This window comes from Bos indicus x Bos taurus, chromosome 13 (assembly GCF_003369695.1).
Source record: "Bos indicus x Bos taurus breed Angus x Brahman F1 hybrid chromosome 13, Bos_hybrid_MaternalHap_v2.0, whole genome shotgun sequence".
NCBI lineage: Eukaryota > Metazoa > Chordata > Mammalia > Artiodactyla > Bovidae > Bos > Bos indicus x Bos taurus.
This window is the reverse complement of record NC_040088.1, coordinates 55,005,827-55,033,039: the sequence shown is the minus strand read 5'-3', so window position 1 is coordinate 55,033,039 and position 27,213 is coordinate 55,005,827. Positions and strand designations below refer to the sequence as shown.

At 48.2% G+C, this 27,213-nt stretch overlaps 1 protein-coding gene and 1 long non-coding RNA gene across 14 annotated transcripts in view; one reads left to right on the top strand and one right to left on the bottom strand.

Annotated features, from left to right (window-relative positions):
- Nucleotides 1-4,742: 4,742 nt before the first annotated feature.
- The window catches only part of FRMD4A (FERM domain containing 4A), a 682,056-nt gene continuing 659,585 nt past the window's right edge, over nucleotides 4,743-27,213 (bottom strand). For 6 of the 9 annotated variants that reach the window (XM_027559895.1, XM_027559896.1, XM_027559892.1 and 3 more), the window contains 4 exons: nucleotides 26,469-26,636; nucleotides 23,823-24,682; nucleotides 21,385-21,481; nucleotides 4,743-8,032 (listed from right to left, as the gene is read on the bottom strand). In XM_027559895.1, coding sequence (XP_027415696.1) covers nucleotides 7,930-8,032; nucleotides 21,385-21,481; nucleotides 23,823-24,682; nucleotides 26,469-26,636 — 1,228 coding nt within the window. In that variant the 3' untranslated portion in view covers nucleotides 4,743-7,929. Of the gene's footprint in view, nucleotides 8,033-19,685; nucleotides 19,758-21,384; nucleotides 21,482-23,822; nucleotides 24,683-26,468; nucleotides 26,637-27,213 lie in introns of all 9 variants that reach the window. The other 3 variants (XM_027559897.1, XM_027559900.1, XM_027559893.1) reach the window with 2 other exon arrangements.
- LOC113903560 lies at nucleotides 6,058-18,500 on the top strand. 5 transcript variants are annotated; one of them, XR_003514180.1, is made up of 10 exons: nucleotides 6,058-6,147; nucleotides 6,602-6,702; nucleotides 6,994-7,161; nucleotides 7,368-7,529; nucleotides 9,631-9,873; nucleotides 10,996-11,102; nucleotides 12,139-12,247; nucleotides 15,534-15,702; nucleotides 16,822-17,015; nucleotides 17,591-18,500. It is a non-coding gene; the product is annotated as an uncharacterized LOC113903560 (long non-coding RNA). The 5 variants fall into 5 exon arrangements; XR_003514178.1 differs by having other exon boundaries at nucleotides 9,631-9,966; XR_003514175.1 differs by having other exon boundaries at nucleotides 9,631-11,102.

The following is a 27,213-nucleotide window of genomic DNA, read 5'->3' as shown; positions in this document are numbered from 1 at the left end:
CACTTTGCGTTTTGCTGAGGAAAATTAAGTGGAGCATTTTTCATATGTACTTCATGGCCATTGAGATTTTAACTTTTGTGAAATCTTCTGTTCAAGTTTTTATTTTTGTCCACTTTTTTCTACCGAATTCCTGGCCTTTTTCTTACTGACTTAACACAGTTCCTTATATGCTCTGGCTGAGGCCTGTGTTCAGTGTGTGTTATAAATACTTCTGCTCTGTGGCTTGACTTTATGTTAGGTTTTCTATGCATAGTGTTAGTTGCTCAGTCATGTCTGACTATGTGTGACCCCATGGACAGTAGCCCTCCAGGCTCCTCTGTCCATGGGATTCACCAGGCAAGAATACTGCAGTAGGTTGCCATTCCCTTCTCCATTTTCTCTGCATAGGGGAAATAGTCTTATCACTAGCTCAGATATTGACATAACCTTTGTCAGCTATCTTTACCAGATAGATTTTATAAAAAGTCATGTGAATCCTAAATAAAATAATCTTTGCATAGTGCAGTGCCTGCGTATGGGATTTGAGAGGAGAGAAATAATGTGTTTTTGTATTATTGTTAAACGTTGTAGTGGTACTAGATTGCCATTTCATTAAGACTTGGTGCGTTTTTGCCATTCTCATAAGATACGTGTTAAGCATGTTAGTGTTCACCTGAATGAGCTCGTGGGTATCGGCACCAGGTTGCTTCAGCTGCAGGAAAACCTGGACCCAGTGTATGTTAATGGCAGTCCATAGACAGCCAGGTTGCAGAGCAGACGGAGGTCGACCTGTGGTAGAGATTCGTGTCACTCTGTAGGACAGAGGCATCGAACTCTTGTTCCTCTCTGAGTTATTCCCAAATCTCCACTAGGCTTAGGAGTGACTTTGAGAGGAATAAACTCCGGATACCTCTGTGGGTGAGAAAGATATCTGAGAAAACATACACTTGTGATTCTGTCATTCGGGGAGAAAGTATCTTGGTATGCTTTGACTTGTTAACTACCACCGTTCCTTCTAGGGCAGTAACAGACATTACACAAACTTGAGCCAAAAAGGTATGTATGGTTTTTGTCCTTTATAGAAAATTACTTTTTGACTGACAGCCTCTCCCCTGCACCTGCCACACTCTGCTTTGGGATCAGGCTCTGCAGACCACATTTCTCCTCTGCGACTGGCTTTGTGTTAGGTTCTACCGATCATGGGCCACGTGGGAGACAGGAGCCCCTAGGAGGGAGGGAGGCCCTCTTCCTCCGTGTTCACTACCTGTCCCCAGTGGTGGTGGCCCAGCCGTGGGCTGCAGCCCACGGTGACACTTGGCATTCCTAGAGGAGGTGGTCCCTGCTCACAGGTTTTCCACACTTCTGTAGAACCATTGCAGCATCATCAGCCAGTGCTCCTCTCCAGACATTTGAATCCTAGCTCTGTGGGGTCCCGCCAAGTTCCTGAGGCACCCGAGCCACCCGAGCAGCATCCAGGTCTCAAAGGTTTGATTCCCAGCTCCTCAAACCTCTAAGTCTTCAGAGTCCCTTGTCTTTGTTTCCAGCCCTGAGACCAGTGGCTTTTCCTGTGGTTCTCATCTCTGTGATACCTCAGGGTCCCCCTTTTCCTGTCACCTCTTCACTTTCTGGTTAACAGTCTTTTCTGTTATAATAATTGACATGCTTGGCAGCCAGATTTCTGGTTCCTGCTTGAGGGGAAGTGTGATGGGTCCCCTTCCCACAGCCTTCAGCTCAGGTTGGCTTCCCTCCAGCACACATGGACTTTGCTCCCAGTTCGTGGGGTTCACCCCAAGCGTGGAGAACCAAGATGCCGGGGAAACTGGTGTTACCTCCTGTCTAGTCGCGAAGTCCTGTCCTTGTGCCCTCTCCCTTTAATTCCCTCTCTGCTCTGCCTCAGTCTCTTCAACACCTTCTCTGCATTCGTTCCTCTGCTTCTTTCTACTTCCTCGGCATCTTCCTGGCTTTGCTCTTCTCCGTAATCCATCTGGAGTCCATCATCATCACTCCAGTTTCTCACCAGGACCGTCTTCTCTCTTCCCCCGTTGTCCTTTGGCCACACTGTCCCACACAACCTGGGCCTGGCTCATTCCGATGGCTCCCCGACCCCACCGCGGTGCCACTGGAGGGGATTCCCACCCTGTGTCCAGTGTCCTTGGGCACCGAGAGAGGCCTGGAGCGCGTGCCCCACCCCCTCTCTGCTTGGGGCTGTTCTCCCCGTGACCGCTGCATCCCGATCCTCCGTCTTTCCCTTGTCATCTGGAAGGTGGCCTCACCTAGTTTTCCTCACAGCAGGTGGAACACGGACACAGGCCTAAGGTCTGTCGCTGCCTCCACACTTACCACCTCTTCTTACCTTACTTGGAGGAAAGGTGTATCTCCACCTGTCAGAGGCTGAATCTTCCACTGACCAACCTTGCTTTCTTCCAACCTTCTAATGTGTTGTATACATTATTATTTCTTTCCCTCCACCCCCAAGAGAACAAGGGCAGGGATTTCACATCCATTTGGTTGGCTGCATATGCAACAAGGACAGGAGGTCATCATGGGTGGGTCCAAGGATTTGGGCCTGAGCCCTGGGAGACTGGAGGTGCCTCTAACTTGGTTGGGGGACGTCACTGATGGAGCGGATTTGGAGGGTAGCTCAGAAATTCACTTCCAGATGTGTTAGCACATTAGACATCCGTGTGGAGCTGTTGAGTGGGCTGCAGGATATACAAGTTTCAGAGAGGAGGTCCAGGGAGAAGTACAGATGCCCTTAGCACAATGGTACCCCACTCCAGTACTCTTGCCTGGAAAATCCCATGGGCAGAGGAGCCTGGTGGGCTGCAGTCCATGGGGTCGTGAAGAGTCGAACACGAGTGAGCGACTTCACTTTCACTTTTCACTTTCATGCTTTGGAGAAGGAAATGGCAACCGACTCCAGTGTTCTTGCCTGGAGAATCCCAGGGACGGGGGAGCCTGGTGGGCTGCCGTCTATGGGGTCGCACAGAGTTGGACACGACTGAAGTGACTTAGCAGCAACAGCACACAGATGACATTTTAAACCATGGGCACTATGAGAGCTACAGGAAGTGACTGCACGGTAAAGCTTGAACTGAGCTCTGGGACACTAGTGCGTAGACCTTGGGGAGATGGAGCAAAAGCCATCAAGGAGCTGGGCAGAAGCCCTGACTGTATTAAGGAGGAAAAACCAGACGATGTCCTGTCCTGGATTCAAGTGACAAGAGTCTTTCCATGAAGGAAGCAAGAGGGATCAGCCATGCCCAGTGCTGCTGGTAAGTCACCTTACAAAATTAACCTAAGAGAATTAACCCTTGCATGTGGAGAGTCATCCTTGACCTTGATAAGAGGGGTTTTGGTAGAGTGGGAGGAAGGGAAGCATTATTAGAAAGGGTTTGATGGAAAATAGGATGAATGGGTGAAAAAAGGAAACTACTTGTTTATGGGGATAAAGATTTATGGAGAGTAAAGTGGGTTTCTGATGAAAAAATAAATTTTGGTGCAACTGCACATGTATGAGCCTTATCAGCTAACCTGCTGAACTGCAGATTCATCCTCCTGAATTGCAGTACAGGCCCTTCAGCTCTTACCTGGATAGATACTGACTGTGCTGGGAGTGAGACTCTGTGCAAGGCAGAGAGAGGTCGTGTCTCTGTCCGGTCTGCTCGTCTCTGCTATCTCACCAGGCAGCCTCTTGAACGAGAGATCCCTGAGGGATCCCACTGACACACTTGCTTATCTCCTATCTGCCGGGCTCATTTTACCCTCTTCCGTTAGATGCAGAGGACCTGGGACCACTGCAGAACATGCAGGGAAAGGCTGACTTCAGCTGTGGCCACTGCCTGCTGGCTGACCCCCATCAGGGCTTCTCTGATATTCCTCTTTTTAGAGGAATTTCATGTCTGAGCTTGTTGGAACTGGTGTTTTGGAGTAAGACCTATTTTTAATGCTTTCTACAGGAACCAGCTATTTACTTTGTGTTCTCTACTAACCAAAATAATGACTTTTTGGAATTGCCTTGTCACAGTGTAAGGGGAGTGTGTGTGTGTGTGTGAAACGGGAAAGTTCCATCTTCCTGTGGGTTGGTTGCTTTCAGGTGATAGAGCTTAATAGGAGACAGTAGATTTATTTCCTGAGCAGCAACATGTTTACATGTAAAAGACTTATTAACAGAAGATCCTATTTGTTTGAAATCAGTGTTGATTATCTTTTGATAGGAGGCCCTGGTAGCTTTGCCAAGGACAGACAGGCTTTGGTGTAAGATGCTGTCCTGATGGGCTCGCTTCAGATGTGCTTTGAGTCTGTTCTCAGTGGCTTTTTTCCCTTTCTGGGAGGGTTAGCCCACACTAGCGGCAGATGTTTCAGCCAGGCTCTCCGTCCTGGGGTGCTTTTGCCCGTCAGATTTCTAGTTCCTTGCTAGTGAGGAGGTGCAGTGTGGGTTAGGGGGCCAGGGTGCGACGGCAGCTAAGGCTCCACTAAGTCAGCCCGTTACTGCTGTGTCCCTCAGTGCAGGGCTTTGTACCTGCAGGCCCAGCGGGCTGTTGCTTTGGTGATAGGATTTGGAGGGTGGGGGATGGAGTCTGAGCTGTGGTACAATGAACAGCAGTGGTAGGAAAAAGGCTGAGCTGCCTGCCTGTCTCCTCAGTTGGCCTGTCAAAAAAAGGAGCCCGATGAGGACACAGGCAACTGAATTACAGCTCCTTGGAGCGTACATAGGCATTGATCAGTTAGACACAAACAGAATGTCCAAGAGGCAGCTGAGATCTTTTCATTTTGAAAATGCTTTAATAAGTGTTGACAACACTGTTTTGCAAAATGTAAAGGTACTATACAAATTCTTAATACAAAAAGAATAAATTAAAAGCAGATTTCTTTTTAATTCTGCAACTTTGTCTACAACATACATCTTTGTCATTGATTACAGATGAACAGAATCCAGTAAAATCATCTTACATGCTCTACAAGTCAGTTTCAGGAGCAACCTAATCCTTTCCTCCCCATTATTAAACTAGAGTCCGTTTTACACAACTTGTAATAAACTATTGACATGAATGTATATGTAAAACTTTACACCTAGTTAATTAAGCAGTAACTGGTCATCTGATAGCACCTGGATGGGGTTTGCTCTATGAAGAACTAAACTAATACCGAATGAAAACAAAGTGGAATTTGAACAGTTGCAACACTCACCTGCATATAAGAAAATTAAAAAACCCACCTGTCTCACAACAAAGGCTGATGCAGGTGTTTTTACCAGCCTTCTGGCTCAACAGGCAGTTTCTTACACGTATCCAAAGAATCCAATAGGGACTTTATTTCAGACCAGGGTTTCGTATTTCCTCTTAGTTTGCTTTAAAGAAATAGGGAAATATAAAGAGCTTGCCAGTGCTTGTGTACAATAACTATATCACTTCCCACCACACTGATCATTAATCATGTCGGTCTCACAGGACCAACACTTTATGTACATCTTGTAGGAACATGAATGCAGCTCAACAGTAAAACCTGTTTTACTTAATCTCCGTCTTTGCTACCAGACTATCAGGATGTTCGTCTGAACTGTAATTCCACCCGCCTCCCCCACCTCCACTCCTTTCTGCCTCCTGAATCCCAAACCCACGTGTTGAGAGAGAATTTTTGTCTGTCATTCCTTATAACCCAGCTGGGCTAAAAACTTGATTGAGATGACTTCCAACTTGATTTCAAACTAGTGTCCCTGTGTATGCCCTGTAGCCATATAAGCTTGTCACCTCCTCTAGTTCCCTTTTGACTTTTAACTGTGGCACAGAGTTCAGTTTGATTATTTGTGCATCTTCTTTTGGGAGAAAGAATCTGGCCTCGTAGAGACTTGTTTCCAAATGGGAAGGGAAAAAACTTGCTGTTTGTAACTCTTGACTGTCAAGTAAGAGCAGCACCGCTCCCCCCATGTCAATCCCCAGAATCCTTTAATAACATTATCATCAATTTTATTTACCCTGCAGGGTCTACCCCCAGAGCGTTCTATGAATATTACTCCCTTCCGCAAGCTGGTATCACCAACACAGCCAGGGAGCCAGGCCCTGAACCGTCCCAACTGGCCCCAGCCTGCTCCGCACCCCAGAGGAATCCCACAGTGTTTTCCGAGCTGCAGCGGGGGAAACACCGTGGTTGTTGCGTTTTTAACCACTGGTAAGTATCCATTCCTACCCTTCTGGTCTGGTAGAGTCTATTGTTATTCTTGGATTACATATACATTAAAAAAAAAAAAAAAGACTTTTCTTTTTATGCTAAAGCTAGCTTCAGTTCTGCTTACCCACAAATCTACAGCCAACCCAGCTCCTGTCTGGCTGTCCACTGCCTTTCCAATAGGAAGAGTCATTATAAGTGAGAAAAAAATTAACCCCCCCCCCACACCCCGCTACTTGCGCCAGGTAAGCACAGCGTCCCATCTCTGTGGAGACCGTGTTTGTGCCATTTGAAACAAGCCAACTCAGAGTGTGCACTTGTTAGTATTAGAAAAGTATTTTGAGGCCTTTGAAGAAACGGATGGCTTTCCAGTTGTGTACTGAGCATAGCTCAACACACATGTAAACAGGCAGCTCCCACACACCTGTTTTCCCTCTTCCTTTTTTGGTACCTGCAGACCGTGATACATCAAGGTAGCTGATGGTGTCACAGGCATCCGGGCCCTCCGGGAGCTGATATATTTTTTCAACCCTGCTCTGCCTGCCAGCTAGTAGACACGTGAGTACAGTCTTCCTATCTAAGGGCATAGTTGGGTTCTTGGAAGAAGTGACACAGTGGTCACCGGGTGCTGAGACGTCGGATCTGAGCTCTTTGTCACACAAGTGCTAACAAACAGAAAATGGGCCGTGACAGGTAAATACCTTAATGGATTGTAATGTGCTTTTTTCCCTTGGCTTCCCGTAAAAAATCAAATGAAACACCTTGTGCGAAAAAATAGGATACACTTTTACTGGTTGTTTTAATGAGAGAGAACCACTTTTGGCAACCATCACCTTACGCTTCCTACAGATCCCCAGAGGAAAGCAGCTCTGTGTCTTGGACTGAACCCCCATGCAGGCTGGGGCCGAGCGGACTCTCTGTTGCTCCCCACAGGGCTGTTCTCCTTCGCGTCCAGGCTCGTGGAGATCCAAGTCAGCAATGCTAGCTGGGGGCTCTCCGACTTGCCCATCACATTGGGTGAGTTTTCAGGCTCTCGGTGGAGAGGGAGGTGAATGTTCAGGGAAGGGTTATAGAGGGGGACACGTCACAGATGGTCGACTTCCACATGTGGGATGTGGTAGCAGTTGAGGATTTAAGAGATTTCATTGCAGAAGGAATGTCTTCCTCTTGGGCCCTCTTAATTTTTTTGTGTGTGTTTTTATTTTTTTTTTAATCTTTGGCAGCGTAGAACTGATTGTGATCCTCGGATGCGTCTCTGACGTGTTCAGCTTCCTGTTTCCGTTCTCCCCCTCCGCCAACAGCCACTCCTCCTAGGAAATATTTCAGCTGAATATTCCCCTGAGGCAGCCTCTTCACAACATGCTTGGATGGCCTACAGGTGGCAGGTGGGCCTCGGCTTCCCTAGTCTTTCTGGATCACCCTGTGCTAAGTCCCTTCCCTGGTCTGGCCAGTGCCACTGGTCCACGGGAATCCATGCCAACCAGCTTCCCCGCCGGTTCCTGGCCTGGGGGCTGTCACGGAGGGGTGGGGGGGCACCAAGATGCCATTGAGGACTGGTGCCTGGCTCTCTGGGCAAGAGAGCCAGGGGACACACAGTGGGACCGGAACCTTCCAGAATGTCTCCTCAGTCAGGTTTTTTGAGGGTGAGGGGTTGCGGAGACGGGAGAAAAAAAGTGCTGAGGGCTGAAGCTGGTGCAGGGAGACAGTGCGTCTGGGTAAGGCAAATGAGAGGCAGTGAGGTGATCTCAGAATGGCGGCGAGGCGGTCAGGTGGAGGCCGGCGGGCTCACACAAGGGTCCCGGGCTTGGCTTTTTCCTGCCCGTACCACTGGACATCAGCTAGTTCTGGATAGAGGGAAGAGTCCAGGAAACAGCTGTCACCGTAGCTCCTGCAGGGACCCAAGGAGAAGAGGAGACCATTAGTGGGGAATGACACTTTGCAGCCTGCATTCAGAAGGACGTGTTCACAGGGCCTGGGACAGTGCTGTGGACAGCAGACTCTCGGGGACTGAAAACATCCTTGACCGTCTGTGGAGGGAGAGGGAGCGAACATGCAGCAGTCCTCAGGCTCGGGTGCATGTGGGAGTCACCCGGGAGCCTTCGAAACACTCCTGTCCGGCCCCGCTAGCTTAATTGGTCTGGGGTGTGCTTGTGTATCAGGAGCTTTCAAAGCCCCCAGGTGACTCTCCGTGCAGCCAAGGCCTAGAACCTCTCGGGCTGGAGTCCTTAGGATTCTTTTCTTCTCGGAATAGTTGCTTGGTTTGTCCTCCCTCAGACTCCAGGCATAACTAAGTTTACTAGATTTTTATTCTGTCCTGGAAGCACATTTGAAGTGGCAGGTTTCCCTGTAGTGAAACTGAGGTGATATTTTTGAATGGAGTCTTAAATGCTGTTTACTTGATAACATGTATTGTGTGATGATCAAAAAAGTATTGAAAATATATATTTTCAAAGTGAAAGTGTATAGAAAGGCCATTAAAGATTTTCAGGTACGTGTCACGATGCAGGTTGGGTGGAGGTATGGTCATCCATGGGTATCTGGAGGGGATTGGGTCCAGGAGCCGCCTGGATCCCAAAGTCCAAGGCTGCTTGAGCCCCTGATGGAAGGACAGTGGGCCCTTCATATCTGCGGTTCCTGCTCAGCAGATATGAAGGCTGGCTGCGTATTTACTGGAAAAACTATCTGAGTATAAGTGGACCTGTGCATTCACATCTGTGGTGTTCAAGGGTCAGCTGTAGTTCTTGCGTATCAAGAGGCCATCACAGGGCTATGTCAAAGCCCAGAACCATTACTCGGCATCATTCCTTGGAAAAATAGTCCCTCTGCACTCATCCTGAGCTAGCTCTTCCAGGGCAAGATGAAGATCACACCTCATCTTAGTGAAGATAGGCCTGAATTTGCCCAGGAGGCTCCCAGAGGCTGGTTCAGAAAGGCAGCCATGCCGCCTGAGGAGAGGGTTCCTGCCTTCCTCTCCTGTCCTGCCCCGCAGGCCCTGACGTGGGGACGGCTGACCCCCACGCCTTGTGCGGAAGCAGCTGTAGGCAGGATGGCCTGGATCACCTCGTGTGCTCTTCCTTCACGCTGAGCTTCTACTTCTAGTAACTCCAGAGAGTTCACTTGTGCTGATTCCAAACCCGCAGGCCTCTAACCTCAGCCTTCGGTTTTGAGTAACGTTCCTGTGAGTGACACTGGTCGGTGCCTCTCGGTTAGTAGGTCTCGGTGGTGTTCAGGCTGGATTTTTGAGTTTGACCTCCCAGAGCACATGCTGCTGGGGGTAGAAACACCTGTCTGGAAACAGCATAAACGACAGAAGGGGATCTCTCCCCTTGCCTGCGGCTGACCCTTTCCATGCCCAGTGCTGGGCAGAAGGAGATGCAGACAACAGTGGGTTTAAGAGCATCTTATACACAATGTCGTGTCCCAGTTTATGACTGAGCATAAGCCATTATCACCATTTTTTTATTTGATTTGCTGTCATTTTTCTAGGAACAAGGGGATGAAGGCATTCTGGATTTTGTGAAGGTTTCTCATCTGGCTTTTTAAAAAAACCCATCAACGCAGCAAGACCAAAGGCCTCTGGGAGCATACTGTGGCCTTTAAAGAGAGTCCTGTGCCTGGATCCCCTGAAATGTATGCTGGGGTTAATATGCTGAAAGGTGGCTTCAGAAGCAAAGTGACACGAAGGTCCTCAATTCTGGAACTGGCCGTGGCCATCATCACTGTCTTCAGGTGATAAGTGGCTGACTCCATCACACTCACCCTGTATACTCTCCTCCTGACAACTGACCTTACCGTTGTGCCTGAGAGACTCCGTGGCAGAAGGTGGTTGGACCCCATGTGGACATATGCTGTTTACTGGGAGGGCGAGCCCTCTCTCTCTGTGTTGACCTGGTGGTGCCCTCCACCAGGGTGTCCCCCCTGCCCTCACTGAGGGGAGCCAAGTGGCCCAGGGGGACCAGTGGAGTCTTCTAATCCCAGTCACTGGTCAGAGATGGGCAAGTGACTGAGTGTGGACAAGTGGCTTTCTCAGTACAAGGCTGACCGCTTCCTCCTGAGGAGGTGACCACCAGGGGCAGGAAGGAAAGGCAGAGATGGAAAGAGAACCACCAAGCTCCTTGTTTGCCCTCAGCCGTGAGGCAGGTGCTATCATGCAAAACCCTCTAGTTTATAAAAGAACATGCATACATGCTAAGTTGGTTCCCGTGCCCTCCCCTCCAGGGGATCTTCCTGACCCAGGGATCGAACCCATGTCTCTTACATCTCCTGTGCTGGCAGGTGGGTTCCTTACCACTAGCACCACCTGGGAAGCCCTGATAAAAGAACAGTTGGGTCCAAGTCATGTTTCTGGAAGCTGGAATAAATTAAGGTTAGCTGCTCAGTTGTGGAGAAGACACTTAAGGTTTTTCATTCACCTAAGCTCCCCATACCCTTGCTTCTCTTTTTTTCCTTCTGATAAGAATTACCTCCCTGAAGTTTCTAAGAGCTGGCCTGGGTTAGAGTTCCTGGAGGAGACCAGGTGGAACATTCCCATCTCAAAGGCACCGGAAAAGAATGGGAGTTCCTCCAAGAAGGACTTTCCTTTCCTAAATCCAGGTCTTTTACAATGTCTGCACCCTCCCCCCCCCCCACCCCCGCTTTTGAGATGAAGAGGGGTTGCTTAGGGATTGATAAAAGGTTGGCTGAGCTTTGAATGGCTTCAGAGCTGCATTTCTGTTCTTGTAGAGACTAGGTTTGTAAGACAGGACTAATTTAGAATTAGACAGTTTCTAATTCCACAAGGAATTGGGTTGCAACTTGAATAAATGAAGCCAACAAGATTTTTACTTAATTGAATTTTTTTTTTTTTAACAGCAGTGACAGCCTTGGGATCCCAAGAGGACTTCAGAGTCCAAGATTCCTCTGTTTTGGGTTCTCTCCAACTTTATTCCAGATTTGGACAAAGACAGATTGTCCTTCTGGTGAGTACTTTTTTAGTTTCTGAATTAGAGTGCACTTGGTTTACATTTAAACATGTAGTTTTCCTGAGAGAAAAATTAAAACAAAAATTGGAGGGCATGGGTCAAGCACCTGATGAGAGACAACCATCTCCAGAGCCCAGGCTCCCAGGTAGGAAAATGTGGTCACGGCCCAGAAGGGGCACACGTCCCCGGCCACCTGCAAGAAAATTGAGTGTATTGAGGAAGCCCTGGTCGGGGGTCTTGACATACGGGGCACCGGCCGTCCACCAGGAAAAGGAAGTCTCCTGTGAGAGACAGGCTGTCAGACCTGAGTCCTGGCCCTCAGTTTACCCCTGAGGCTTTCGAGGATTTTCTCTGCTCTAGGAAAAACTCCACAAATGGATCCCAGTCACCTAAATGTTTTAAGAGTGCCCCCACCACCACCTTAGGAACTACCCCCAGCGGTTTTATGTTAAAAGACATTGTGGTCTCTCCACTTGCACATGGACTGCTCTTACTGAAGATAAACTAGAATAACGGTGGCCACCAGGAGGAGTGTTCCCGTTACACAAGATTGTTCACTTCAGAAGTCCACATCAAACAGGTGGATTGGGATGCCTAGTTTAGTCGGTATGATAAAGCTTGCAAAAGGCTTCAAAATTCCCGTATAGCTTCGCTGAAACTCACTGAAAAAGGCTAATAAAAAACTTAAAGACACAAGAGATACCTAAAGTAAGAGTAAAACTTTAACTCCTCCTGGATTCATTCTGCTTGTCCTCTGTCTGCATTCTCTCCCCACTTGGAAGAGACTGCGAGATTGTAACAAAAGCCTGTCAAGTTAGTGCTTGTACAGACACCCCTAAATCTATCCCCAAAGGAGGAAGCCCCCCCACCCCCTGGGCTCTCCCAGGGTTGATGGGACTTCATGGGATTCTCCTGTAACTGCTTCCAGTTACTCCCTTCCATAGCCAAGGGGAAACTAATAATAAAATTAATGGAAAACCTTGCTGAATCTCAGTAGCTAGTGAAGCTACACTCTAAACCCTACTTGTTCCAGAGCCTGCAAATGGGATCCTGGTCAATCGGGCAGACAACAGCCAGGGTGAGCATCCCGACCAGAGTCAGTTCTCCTGAATCTGCCTGCCATGGCCAGCTGAGAGAGAAAGGTAAACTTTCACACCCCTCCCTTTCCAAATCCAGACACACTGATTGATCTTTTCTCTCTCAGGGGCCATTGTTGCCTTCTTGTCTGTCTTGTGTCCTGAGAACTTGGTGACCGTCAGGTTGGGCGAGTACCACAGAAATGTAAATTGCACCTGTTTGTAGCTGAGGTCCTGCCTGATGGGTTCCAGCCCTCAGGGCGAACTGAGTCTTCCCTTTTGGTTATGGGAGTGGCTCTGGATCTGGAAGGGTGGTATCCTTGGCACCCTCTTTGGGAATGCCTCTTTGCATCCATGAGGTCTTTCAGTATGGCCAGGAATATTTACTGTTTGTCCTCCTGACAAGATATTTAAAAGGTTGTTTATGTGGCTCTATGGTCAGAAGTTGGCCAAACTGGAAGCTGATATTCAGAACCTATTGGGGATAAAGTTCCTAAGTCAAAATGAAACTGTGTACCCAGAGGGAAAGAAGAACATTCCAGAGACAAAGCTCTAAATCTGGAGCATAGGAATCTTTTGAATTCCATCTTAGTCAATCTTCTTCATGATCTACAGAAGCAAACAGAAGATGATATAGTTGGAGGCATGGGACAGCCTGTGATGTCATTCACATTGCACCCTGTCCTTGGTCTTATAAACCTAATCTTTACAAAAATAGAATCACAGGTTTAGAAGCAAATCAAAGGCCACCTATTCTTTTTATCAATCCCCAAACATAGACCATTCACTTCAGAATGCTTGCAGACATTGTAAAAGATCTGAATTTAAGAAAGAAAAGTCCTTGAAGGAACTCCTATTTTGAGCAGGTAAGTTTAACTTACTCGAATGTCCAGAAACAGGATTTGGATAAAACAATTTTTCTATCAACTAGTAAATTCTGCTTTACTGTACCTGTCTCATGGCTAAAATTTTAAAACCAAAGCTTCCCGACCCCTGCATCTGTCTGTATGTTTGTGTATGTACATGGTAGGTTCCTGTGGTCATGTATGGATGTGACAGTTGGACTGTGAAGAAGGCTGAGCGCCAAAGAATTGATGCTTTTGAACTGTGGTGTTGGAGAAGACTCTTGAGACTCCCTTGGACTGCAAGGAGATCCAACCAGTCCAATTCTGAAGATCAGCCCTGAGCTTTCTTTGGAAGGAATGATGCTAAAGCTGAAACTCCAGTACTTCGGCCACCTCATGCGAAGAGTTGACTGATTGGAAAAGACTCTGATGCTGGGAGGGATTGGGGGCAGGAGGAGAAGGGGACGACAGAGGATGAGATGGCTGGATGGCATCACTGACTCGATGGACATGAGTCTGGATGAACTCCGGGAGTTGGTGATGGACAGGGAGGCCTGGTGTGCTGTGATTCATGGGGTCGCAAAGAGTTGGACACTACTGAGCGACTGAACTGAACTGAACCGATGGTAGGTTTGTAATGTGTTTCTGCCTCTGACTGGTACTATATAATCACTTTGTAAAAAATGCATCTAATTGGCTTAAAGAAAAATGATTATCAAATTCAGTATTCTAAAACTCAGAAATACAGAAACTTAGCCCAAACATTTTTCAAACTCACATGATCTGGGATAAATCAAGAGTGATCTTACATTTGTTGGTTTGATCAAAGTAGGTGTGTTAAATATTGATATAATGCAGACATAATTTGATTCTACTTGTGTTTACTATTCAAATAAGTTCATGTTATCTTGGTTACAAAATGTGTCTGTAAAAAGATAAGACATTGGCTAGCTGTTTAATGGCAAGAGAAATTTTCTAATTAAACATAATTGTTAACAACGAGTAAACAAACGGACAAATACGTATTGGTCATGAGCTGTATGTTTTTTGCTGGGTAGAAGCGTTTTCCTGTTGATAAGCAGCTGCCTCTTTTGTAGCAAAGAAATGACTTTAAAACATCCTCCCTGTATGGGGCACCCGCATCATTTCTGCACAGTGACTGAGAACTCACTTCACTGGCTGGCAGCCTCAGAACTCCGCAGAGTCCCTGCTTCTGCTGTACAGGCTGCCTTCAGGACAGGACAGAAGACTGGTGACATCATTAAAACCCAATGAGGAGGCGACCAAAGTGCTGTCCCTGGGCCTTCTGAATCTAAGGTCCCCTGCCTTTGAAAAACAGACTCATTCTCCACACTCTGACCCTCCCATTACCCAACAGAACCCATGAAAAAATCGCTGGTCATCTACTGTCAGTTCCTCCTCAGGTTGAAGAAACTTACGCTGAACAAGATTACAACCTGCCACCGATACCACTTGCCCACTACTTGCTGGAGAATATGTCCGTTGAAAAAAGACACCAGCTGAAGGACTCCTGCTCCCCTCCTGGGAAATGACCTTTTCTGGTACTGCTCACCAGTCCCTGAACAGCTAAGCTTGAAAACCTCTGTCCCACCTGCAAGGAGTCACAGGACATGAACGGACAGCAGAGCCATCTGCAGTCTCACCCTCAGGCTCTCCTGGCAGCAGAAGCAGATGATGTGGACAGCGGTCCCCAGACACCGAGCCAGGCCTGCGTAACCTAACATGATTTCTACACCTGTTCTCCTTCACTATGAAATTCATGGTGGGGGGTTATTAACACATTATTGACCAGAGACATATCAATACACTTTGAGAGGGTGACACAATTAATAGCACCGTGAGAAACTGTTAGAGCTTCACATTGATCAAGGGTTCATTATACAACTTGTGATCGTCATGATCACAGTTTGCTCTGTTAGGTTTCTGTTCCAACCTTGTGTATAAGTGTGACATTTTAAAAAATGACATATTGTGAAATTTTGAGTGAAGAAGTTCAGAATTTCATAGAATTCAGTGAAGAATTTTATGCAGGTATTTCCTTTGATTTCCAAGTGACATATATACTAGTGTCTTGGAAGATGGTAGTTTTTCAGCATATAGTTCTGATTCAGAGACATTTAATTAAACTAACAAGGAGACAAAAATCCTGAGTGATTGATTCTGATAAAGAAAATGAACGTGAAACTCACAGTGCTGGAGAATGCTCCTTTGCTTCTACGTAAGAGTGGATGGAAGACAACATTTCATGAAAATTGGAAGACTTTCCAGGTGTGTCAGATGTAACTAGTGACTGTAATAACCCACAAAGTGTTAGTGACACAACAGTTTCTGGCCAGCCAGCTCACAGCCACAAGCATTAGTTTCTGCAGAACTCCCCTGGTCAATAATGAGTTAACCAGACTCCTCCCCTCACCTGCTTTCTCTTCTCTTTGCCTGCTTCTGTTGCTCCCTGATCGGGAGGATAACCCGTTGCCTGTGTCTCCCAGGTGACTGACTGCCCAGGGAAGAGACCTTTCAGACTCTGGATCTTCCATTTAAAACTCCTATCTGTCCATGATGTTGGCGACTTCCTGGTCTGCCTGTAACCTGATTTTTCCCCTATCCTTCGTGCCATCATACACACCACCTGAAGTCCCTTCGATGTCAGCTACAAAGGTAAAACTTTTGCAGCCAAGCTTCCCGGTGCCTCTTTTCACCTTTCTCTGATTAGAACTCAAGTTGCCCGAATTGACACACACATCTTGTCAACTATAGTACCATCGTACCCCATTTCCTTACGGTTATCTTAAATCAGACTTCAAAGGATCTGTCTCTTACCTTATGAAAGATGTTATACTAATTAGTTTTATTGTTCAGATACACGGGACACATTGTCAACTAACTGATGATAAACCTTTTTGAGTTATTTGTATGGATGCATGTTATTAAGTACTCTAGAAATTGTGTGAAATTTCTAAAAATCTATCTTGGTATAACGTTATCAATCATAATTCTGGTTATCTTAAAATGCTGTCTATCACATATCTGGAGAAAAACATCTGTAAGGACATATGCACCCCAATGTTCATTGTAACACTGTTACAATAGCCAAGACAAGGAAGCACCCTAAATGTCTATCACAGGGGAGTGGATAAAGATGTGGTACATATACACAATGGGCTATTACTCTGCCATTAAAAAGAATGAAGTAATGCCATTTGCAGCAACACGGATGGACCTAGAGATTGTCACACTGAGCGAAGGAAGCCAGACACAGGAGAAATATCCTGTGACATCCCTTCTGTGTGGAATCTAAAACGAAATGGTAACAAACGAACTTACTTAGAAAACAGAAATAGACTCACAGACTCAGAGAATGATCTATGGTCCCAAGGGGGCGGGATAGATAGGGAGTTTGGGGTGGACACGTACACACTGTCCATCAGTGTGGACATGGACACAACGGATGATCAACAAGGGCCCGCTGTACTGCACAGGGAACTCTGCCCAATGTTATGTGGCAGCCTGGATGGCACGGGTTTGGGGAGAATGGATACATGTAGTATATGTATGGCTGAGTCCCTTTGCTGTCCACCTGAAACTATCATAACATTGTTAATTGGCTATACTCCAGTATAAGATAAAAAGTTAAAAGTTGTATATCACAGAAATAACATTATATTGAATTCAACACGAATTCCTCATCGATTTCATTATAATGAACTCTCATCAGATCTTTACCACTGAGCTAAGTTATTATTTACAGACAGATCTTTTACCTTAATGCTTTTGCAGAAGTGAGATTCATGGAAAGTAACCTACCATGAGCTCTTGATGGCCACATGGCTGCCCAATCACAAGGCACCAAACCTTGGGTGGAGACATCACAACGGATGAAGTCTCCACCTACCTTCTGGTCCCTCCCCTCCTGCGCAAAAGCTGGCAATCTCAAACCAAACTGACTAGGGAGAGAAGTGGCTACCACAGAGGTAAGACTGCTTCCTCCCAAAATGTCAAATCAAGGACATTTCTTTCCATTCCTCCTTCCCTCTCTGACCATCCTTTTCCTAACTCTTACTCTGTGAAGGTTTTTTATGATTCTTCTGTCCATCTTTCTGCTTTGGAGAGAGAATGCCACTGTCCCCACATCTCAGACCACCGCAAAGGGGGACAGATCCAAACCTCCAGACGACTGTTTGAATGATTAACACTGTGATGCTGGTGACTACGTACTTCTGCCCATCACAGCTTCTCCCTGATTTCTAGGGCCTCGGTTTCTCTGGATCGAAGCTCAGCCAGCCCCCATCTCTAATGTGTCCTACTCCTTAACCCTGGGGGTCTGCTTCCTTGTCTCTGGTTATTGACCCAGGAAACCTTGCATCCAGGCTGTGGACAGAGAAAGGGACACAAGGCAAGGGAGACCAGAATAAAGCCACCTGTGCTGTCTACAAACCCTTCCCTTTTACTGGCTTCCAGGGCTGTCACCTTCCAAGTCCCTAGCCACAGATTCAACACGAATTCCCAGGCAGGAGTCAGAGATTTCAAAATTTGCTTTCTTTGGCAGATCCCTCATCCCCTGGCCAAGAGCTGATGCAAAGGAGGCCATGATTAGTAATCTCTCCTTACCTCTTGAAGATACTGCAGACCCTGCTGGTAAAGCAACAGCTGCCCAATAAAAAATCCCTATACTGACCACAGTTGTTCCTGATGAGACAAGCCTCTGACAGCCTTTAGCCAAGCAAGGAGATGTCTGTGCTGTGACCCACACCCGTGCACCTGGACGACACTTCGGGGGAAGCTAAGACTCGGCCACAGAAGATTACTGAACAAGCCCAGTACTTTCTTAGGCCAGCAGCCCAACCAACACAGTCTTTCTCTAGGGGTCATTCTGTTTACAAGAGTAGTCACCATAGGGTGCTGTGTTCTCTCAAAAGCTTTAAATACAGCTTTGCAGCCACAGGCAACCAAGTACATGCTCTCCCTTGAACAGAACATCAGAAAAGGAACAGAATGACTGACTGAAAGAATGTGAACTCAGTGTCATGACCTGTGAAGACCACACAGAGATTGAGCAAAAAGCCAGTGAGAACCCCAGAGCCATAGCTGGGGGTAGCCCTACTGCCTTACATTTGGATGAAAAGGGAGAACTGTTAAAAACAACAGACCCGAAATGCAGTTGTACAGGCTAAGCTCCACATCATCACACCGAGACTTGACTTTACAGTTTCAGCTCCCCCAGGAATGGAATCCCCCAACCGCATGATGAGGACGTCACCCGCCAGACGCCTGCTGTCCCCTTAAGGACAGCAACTGGGCCGTCCCCACCCGGCCTCTTCACCTGGTGTAACTGCCTGTGCGTGCCTGCACATCTCTGTTTTTTGTGCAGCATCTCGGAGCTCTTTGCTTTCTGCTGGACTGGAAGCTCCTTGATTCACAAATCACTGAAATAAAGCCAGTAGGATCTTTCAAATTTACTCAGCTGAATTTTGTTTTTTAATACCACCTTCCTCGCAAAGGCTAAGCCCGTTTTCTGAACTCCCCCATGTGTCAGCTCAGGGCATCTGCAGCAAAAGTTGTTGTCTCTCTTTCTGTTGAGGATTTGTCCCACCCTACTTTTCAGACTGAGCTCTAGCTCTTTCTCTACAGCAGGAAGGCGCTCTCTTGTTCCCCCACACACCCCGGCTTGTTTCTACATCTGTGCTTTTCCCTTGGAAGGGCGTTCCTCAGCCTCTGCCTTTCAAAGCCCCTGCTCCCACCCTGGGCCTTTGAAGCCAAGTTCACACAGCATCTCTAGAAACCAGAAGGGATTCCTCTCCCCACGTCTCAGAGTATTGAATACATAAGTGCTACAAGAGTTAGCACTGCCATCTTTTGATTGAGTAAACTTACCATTCGGAAGTGGCTTTGAAAGAAGCTGTATCATTATCTTCTTAGTTAACCCTTGAAATGCTATTAATTTCAATACTTTGTCACCCCTTAAGAATAGGAACCAGACCAAGTGTTCACTTTTTATGCCCACTGAAGCAGGGCTTTGCAAATTCCAACATGCATGTGATTCTCCCAGGGGTCCTGTTAAAAATGCAGATTTGAATTCCGTAGGTCCAAGAGTCTACCTTCTACCAAACTCCTGGGTGACATGGGGGACAAGGCTTGTCTGTGGACCCCATGCTGGAATGCACAGCATTTGGTAAAGTGGACAGCTGTCACTAAAAAACACTGGGAGGAACTTATGGGTGGTAGATGCTTCTAGACCAACTCAGTCTGCCCCTGGTGCTTTGAGATGTAAACTGCATGATGCTATTCTTTTCAACAAACACTGGTTACAAAAACCAGTCAAAGATTCTACAAGTATCTGCATATACAAAGAGCCCAGGAAGGTCTAAAACACACTTTGAGGTCTCTTTGGGGAAGGAGCAGTGGGACTACCTAACATCTAATCTATATCTAATATCAGAGACCTAGAAACAGACACAGACATCGAGTTCCACATGTATCTACAGATAGGACATGAAGATGACAGCTTCCACACCACTCAGATGTTTCCCCCTGGAAATTATGATCCACACGAGCAAAGGCAACTCCTGCACCACACGTGAGATCTCCGACTCATGAGCAGGGAAGGGGAAGGGCTGGAAGAACAACACGTTCCCTTACGATACCTCTATTCATCAGTACTTTGGTGGGCTGGAGACTCGGACCCATCCATAATGGGCGAGTTTTCTGTTGCTTCTCTGAACCAAGGAAAGCAGGAAAAGGAAGAGAAGAGAGGTCATGTTAAAGAGAGGAACTGACAGACACGATGAGCAGCTTATCAATACACTGCAAAGCCCAGCTGACATGCACCCAGGTGTTAGTGACAAATAGGAGATTTTCAACCCCGGGCACAACTCACAAAGATCACTTTGGTTTTGTTAGGAAGGCTGCCAGACTGTGGCACTACTTCTCATTTTATCATCACATCACAGAATAGTTATTCTTCATTAATGATAATTCAACCCAATCTGATAAAAGAGTTTAATGACCAACCAAACATTTTTTGTTTCAAATTGGTCTTGTGTCCTCACTAGCTGTGTGTGATCAAACATAGGCAGCTGCCCAGACCCACTCCAGGGTAAAAGTGCTCCTAAGCTCCACAGCCTGCTGTCAGTCATTGGCAGTCATATGTTTGGAGCAGGTGAGACTGGGTGTGATCCAGAAAATGTGGAGGAGCCAGACAGACACCCTGAAATCAGAAAGTCCTTACTTGGGGGGAGATGGCTTAGTCAGTGGAGGTACCATATACACAAAAGGTCACTCTTATGGGTCTGTCCTCTTGAGACTCTTGGGCCCGAAGCCTTGCAGCAGCTGCCTGACCACAGGAGCTAGAGCTGGAGTGCAGATGGTACGTAAGGAAGTGTTATAAGGTGTGTAGTAAGGACAGAGTGGGTAGCTGCTGCCCAACAGACAAACCAAACAGAGTGGACAGAGAACACTGGCAGCTGAGACTGCAGGCTCTTTTAATTCAAGAGGAGTAAGAGGCAGTGTGGGGTGTTCAGTGACATCAAACTTGAGTGCATGAGAATCCCCTGGAGGGCTTGACACCACACTGACTGCCAGCGCCCTGCACCCTCGACTTAGGTTCTGACTCAGTGGGTCACTGATGGACCCGAGATGTTTGTGCATTTCTAACAATACCCCAGGTGATGCTTATGCTGCTGGTCTGGGTACTGCATTTTAAGAACTGGCTTAGTGGAAAAAGACAAGGCTTTGGTTTGGGGTAACAGAGTGCAGGGCTGAAATTACAGGGTCATCCAACTGTGTAAGATGAAAAGGCACTGACTTTCTCTGAGCCTCATCTATAGAACAGAAAAAAGTCTGGATACTTCCCTTACAAAGTTGCAGTAAGGATTACATAAGCTGATACAGGTTAGAAGAAGCTCCTGGTCTTTGAGTACACAGCAAGCACTCAATCTTAGCTCTCCTGTCAAACACTAAGACAAAGCCTGGCTTAAAAATCACTAGAGATAAATGTGCAGAAACTGAAAAACGTCTGCCAAACACAGACATCTGGTCAAAGAAGTGCACTCACCTCCTCCACATTTTTGGGATTATCACCAGCTTTGAAAGAGAGTAGAGAGAATCAGCTGAATAAAATGACCACGCTGGAAGGGGTGGGGGTGACGAGGGACTAGCAGGGCCTGGGCCTCCCCAGAGAGGAGGGAGTTTCCCAGTGCCGTCCATCATTCCCAGGACATCGTTCTTCTGCTGACACACCCTGTTACTAGGATATTATACCTGCTATCCTCTAACCCACAGAGAAGGCTGAGGAGGGTTCCAGAACTTGGGAGGGAGAATCAGAGGCCTGCCAAGGGAACTCACCCGGTCTGCCAGGTTAGGATGTGGTGGGGGCTGCTGGGGGGCGTCGCTCCGATTTCACTCGACGGTGTTGAGCTTCTCTGGCTTTGAGGTAAGGCAGCTGCGTGTGGGTGGTGCAGAAAAGACAGGGGTCAGACCCAGGGGAGTGGAGAAGTTTCCCTCCAGAGATGCTCCCAGGACCCGCTGCAGGGTCCTGACGGGAAAACATCAGCCCATCTCCCCACATCTGGCCAATTACGTTTTCTCTCCTGAGCCGTTCTAGCTCCATGTGGGTCGAGCTCGCCTGAGATTCCAGGTCCCCTGCTTTGCCACTGGGAAGTGGCCACAAGGATGGTGACAGTCCCCACAGTCCTCAGAAGCGGGGACCTAGGCTGACCTAGTGCAGGCATGACTGATTTCTCCGGACACCAGCGAGATACGCCCCAGGGAGTTTCCACATGTGGCCCCAAGGTTAAAACTGTTGTTCATTACATAGAATAGAGAACCTCCAGAAAGGGTCTCAGAGCTTGTGGTCTCTGCTGTTTCAGGCTTGTTATTTACCATGTTTAGGACACTTCAAATGGGGCAGGGCTTTTCAGAGCTCATCCAAGTCTGACTACTGGGAGCTTATTGATGGGGACAGGATTTGTTTAGTTGGGAAAACTCACTAGGAAGCAAATCCTATTTAAATGCATCCCTTTGCCTCCTTGGGAATGCAATCTTTTTCATCAGGAAAGGTCAGATACAGCTTCCTAGAATTTTTAGCTTAAAATATGTTTCAAAAGATTTACCAAATCTATTCAGGTAAAGCAAATCTACTAGACAAGCACTACAATTCTGACAGAATATAAACACTCCTGACCTGTCCAACCAAGGCTTCTCCTAATAGGGTCACAGGGAAACATGCTCTTTAAACGCTATGTGTAACTTATTCATGCAATTCTTCTCAAAATCCTCCTAGGAAGTTGATGGCAAATGTCACTGGGCTGATTTGACAGATGACAGAGGCATCTGAAGAAGCTTTTAGGACACTGAAGTCCATGGTTCTCTCACAATGGCTTGAACCATATTTATTCTTGTCTCTGAAACTTGTCATTCAGCCGATGAACCTTAATACATGAGTCAGTGGGGCGCTGGGGAGAGGACGTAGGAGCCCTGTGGCCTGGTGCACCTGGGAGCCGGCCAGGCTTTCCTCTTTGTCCTCCCCTTCCTAGGCCCCAAGCATCTCCTTCAGTTCCCCAAAGAGGGACCCTTTGTTTTCCTTCCTTAAGATCGCTCCCCTTTCCCTGGGTTTTTGCCCTTCCTTATCTTTCTTTCCTGTCCCAAGTTAAATCCTGACTTGGACTTCGTTCCCTTTGTTGCTCATGTTATACTCTGAGAATCATTTTTTATTACGTCTCAAAGTCCTCCCCTGTTTTCTTTCCTACAGCCAGGGGAATACAGTTGCTCTCTTTTTCAAATTGGCGTTCAGGCGATTCGTGAATGGGCAGCACCCGTCTCCCAACTAGAAAGGTGCTCTTATGGCTACACTCTCCCCGCTCTTTGTGGAAACTGAGATAACCTACACAAGCTCATGTGTGCAGGTGCTGAGAACCCCTCAGGGATGTGGAGAAGGCAGGACACATCCTGGTTGTTATTACCATTATTCTTTCTTGGAGATGGAGAGGGGAAGGGATTGTAACTGAAGGGGGAGGATAGTTTCTTCCATTTTTTCACTGGATTCAGTACTGCTTAATGCCCAAGTACAAGAATATAAGGTAACCTTTCATCTGATGATGAAAATGTGAAGGTGTAACCCCAGGGCATCAGAAGCACTTGACAAAAATTACTTTGGTTAGATCATAACATCACTGGAAAGGGGTACTGTGGTGCAGTCAGGAGTTCTATAAAGTCACTGGGGAACTCAGGCAGAACTGCCACTTCTTTCTGAAGCAAGTCTGCCCCACCTGGGGGGTGGGGGACACTGGCCAAATCTCAGGGCCTCAGGACCAAGCATCGCCCGGAGGGAGCTCTCCTCTGCAAGGGTGCTGCTCAACTCTACCGCCAAACTCCTTCACCAGGGCAAAGGCGCACCTTTGACTAGATAAACCTAGAGACACAGACTTCACCACTTCCTGCATCTCTGTCCTTACAAGGAGAAGTGGCTGGAGGGGTGGATGGCATCAGAACTTAGGAAGCTGAAATGAGAGACTGCGCAGCCCGCTGGGGTGGGCTAGGGTGTCAGATGCACCGCCCTACCCCGTCCCGGGTCTTCCTCTGGCAAAACCAAGGGCAGAATGGAAGGGATGGGAAAGGAGGGGAACGAAGGTCTTGCATATCGCACAGCTAGGTTTCTAGAATTAACCATCTCTCCTTACTGTCGACTCTAAAAGCTGCACTCTCCGCCGGTTCACAACCTGACCGATGATCACACATGCACGCGCCCGGCCGCCGCGCCCTCCCAGTCCCCGGTCCCTCCTCACCTGACGTGGCCTTGCACATCTGGGGCATCCGGGTGACCCTGCTGTGCGCCACGAAGGTGCTCTGCGAGGAGGTGCTGTACTGGGAGCCGCTGTCCGAGGAGGTGGAGCTGGTGTGCGACAGGCGGCTGTGCTCCTTGTGCGAGGCGCTCGAGCGCTGGTACCACTGGCGCAGCTCATCCGAGACGGCGGCGCGGCCGGCGCCCTTGTCGGGGACGCCCTCGCGGCCCAGGGATGGAGTCCGCAGGATCTGCGAGCGCGAGGGCGTCAGGCGGCCCGCGTCGCCCTCGTCGACGCCGCGCCAGCTCTCCCGGAAGAGGCCGCCGGCCGTGTAGGAGTTGGAGGTCTTGAACTGCGCCTTGACGCTGTAGTGGCCTTCCTGGTCACTCTCCAGGCTGCGCACCACCACCGGTGTGGCGCCGCCCTCCACGTACAACGGGTACTCCTTGATGCGGTACTGCGAGCTCGGCTGGCTCTGACTGTGCAGGTAGACGCCGTGGCCGCCGCCACGCGCCGCTAGGTTGGGCATGCTCCCCGAGTTCGCCGCGCCCAGCGCGCCCGCCGCCCGCTGGCGCTGGCGCTGCCGCGCGCGCGCCTTGGACGGCGAGTCCTCGGCCAGCGTGGAGTAGTTGGCGTTCATCTGCGCCGGGTAGTAGTGCTCCGAGCTCGAGTGGCTGGTGCACGACGAACAGTCGTCCATGGGGTCCGAGCCATTGCTGCTACGAGTCCGTGGCGTGTAGAAGTCGGGGCTCCCAGTGTCGTTCTCCGAGCCCAGGAGCTTGCCCTGGGACTCCAAGCTGGAGCTCCGGTGCCGAAAGTGCAGGGCCAGGCTGTGCAGCCGCGTGGGGCTGAGGTCCACCGACCTGCGGGGAGAGGACCGGCGAGGTGGGTCTGGGGGCGCCCAGGGGAAGGGGCTGGCGGCTCTGCGATCGCGGCCCGGGGCCTTCGGAAACGTGCATCAGACTTAGGAAACAGTTCCAGAGCCTGTGCTTCCCAACCTTCCCAGGTGAAGGCAGGGCGAGAAGGGGACGGCTGATCCCCAGGCCTCCGCTCTGATGTTTACTTTTGAATGGGCGGTGGGGTCAGAGACAGCGCCCACGTGTTATTTCTGAAAAAAGCACTCCAATAGCCAGCCCCTCCACCCCCGCTTTTTGTTTTATAAAGATTTAAAGAGAAGCTACAGACACAGTGAATCAAGATTATCCCCGTTTTAGCATTATGTTAAGCCGCTGAAATGCCATTTTTTTTGAAATGCCATTTTAGTAGGTCAAAAAAAAAAAAAACAAGCCTTGCAGAAGCAGTCATACGGTTCCACCCAGTACTATTATGAGACCCATGTCAATAGATTTCTATTTCCCTGTGAACACCTGTGTGAAAAGGAAGACTGGCGGCACGTGGAATACTTAAAAATGAAAGAGGCAAATAAACACTTACTCCTCCACTACTTTGTTTATACTCCATTCCACTTATTAGAGCCACACAATAAATATCCATCAATATGGCCATGGGGCAGAGTGTAAGGACTCCATGGAAATTCACCGTGGCTGGGTTAACCAAGTACATGAAGAGGTGAGTCCCAGGGGTGACTGTCACTCGGGGTAGACTGCGAAATCCCAATCATGTGGCCCTCTTTGACTCAGGCCTCAGTTTCCTCTCTGGTTCCACTCCCTACTTCCACTCAAGCTCATGGGAACATGCCAAGTGCAAGCCTGAATCTGGCTCTTTGACCTTCCCTGAATATCCTTAGAGTGCACCACCCATCCCATCCAGGTCTCTGCTCAAATGTTATCTTATTAGAGAAGCCTTCTCTGTTGGTTTCATTTAAATGATGGTCTCTCCCTTCACTCTCTAGCTTCTTGCCTGCTCATTCTTCTTCTCAATACTTATCACTGCTGACACTTCTTTACCGTGAACTCTCTTCCTACTAAAACATCAGTCTGATGGGAGCATGGTGTAGTCTTTTTTGTCCCCTGCACTTGGTACATAGATGCACTTGATAAGTATCTGTTGTATGAGTGAGTGAGTGAATGGACGGATGGATGGCTAGATGAGAGACTCTTGCCTGGAGAGCTCAGTTTTATCCTGTATAAATGGTTTACTACTTACAGCAGATCACACTATCTGTCCTTTGAACTATAGTCCCTATGAACTTAGGTATTAGAGAAAATTGAATGATGGCTTTGGTTTTGCCTCTTTTTAGGAAAAGAAGGTGGGATTCACTGAAAACTCACTTTTCCTTTTGCTGTTTAATGTAACCCCCTGGGGCATTCAAGGAAGTCCAGGATAAACTTAGGCTTAAACTTAGGTACAAGGGGACCTCCTCTGGGCAAGGCTGTTCTGGTCCCTGCTAATCCAGTTCAAGTTCCCACCTCCGCTCTTATTGGGAAAGCTCCTTCCATACCCACAGTGTCTGGGGGATTCTCTGACCAGTTCCTGGTGTCCCACTATGCAGACAGTGGGATATAATGTGTTTCTTGGCTCCTGGGGTCCTTCTGCTGCCGGCTCACTTTTTAATTCTGCTTCACTTACAGAAGAGCCTACCTCATCAGTTCAGTCCTGACTCTAGTTCACCAGTTACCTGGGCCAGTGTGGGACCAAATTTTTACAAAGGTGGGGGTCTGGCCCATGGAGGGAAATGGGGAGACTCACCTCGTGGAATGCACGTAGTGGGGACTCCGGACGCGGAGGTCGGGTGTGGATGGCATGCTGCACTGCGAGTTCCAATGTGGGAGGCTGCGGATGGGGCTGGTCTGCAGGGAGCTGCTCCCGCCTCCAGCTTCAGCACAGCTCCCCGTGCTGGGGAAGCGCTTGTGGCTGCTGCAAACCAGAGGAGACCACGCTGGTCACTGCCTGCCAGGGCTGCCCCTTCTCTGAGGTTGCTGACTGTGGCCTCAGGACATCCCTCTAGGGGTGGGGGAAGTTTGCCCAGGACTCCCCCAGAAGTGGTGGGCATCCTTATCCCTTATCCTTCATGCCTTAGGGCAGTGTGAGATGAAGCCCCTGTTCTGTGAAGCCCCTGCCTTCAACCACAGTTTCTGTTTTCCATAAGACAAATATTTACCTGTCCGGGCACCCACTGGGAGTTTTACGGGGCATAATGAAGGGAAATGAGAAAAACAGAGAGGCAGACAAAAACCTCCCTCTCCCATATCAGCTGAGTAATGAACTGGAAATACACAGCTAAGATTACAGCTGTTTGGCTTTGGAATTCTGTTGGATGATGGTTTAGGGTTCTCAGCCACTTTGGGATTCTTATGAGTGGACTCTCATTGGCCATTTCAGAATACTCTGCCTATGATTTCCTAATTAATTCCCATGGAATTTAAGGACATTCAAGCAAGCTGCTGCCAACATGGATTGTGAGCCAAAACCCCCAAATTTCCCTACGAATGAC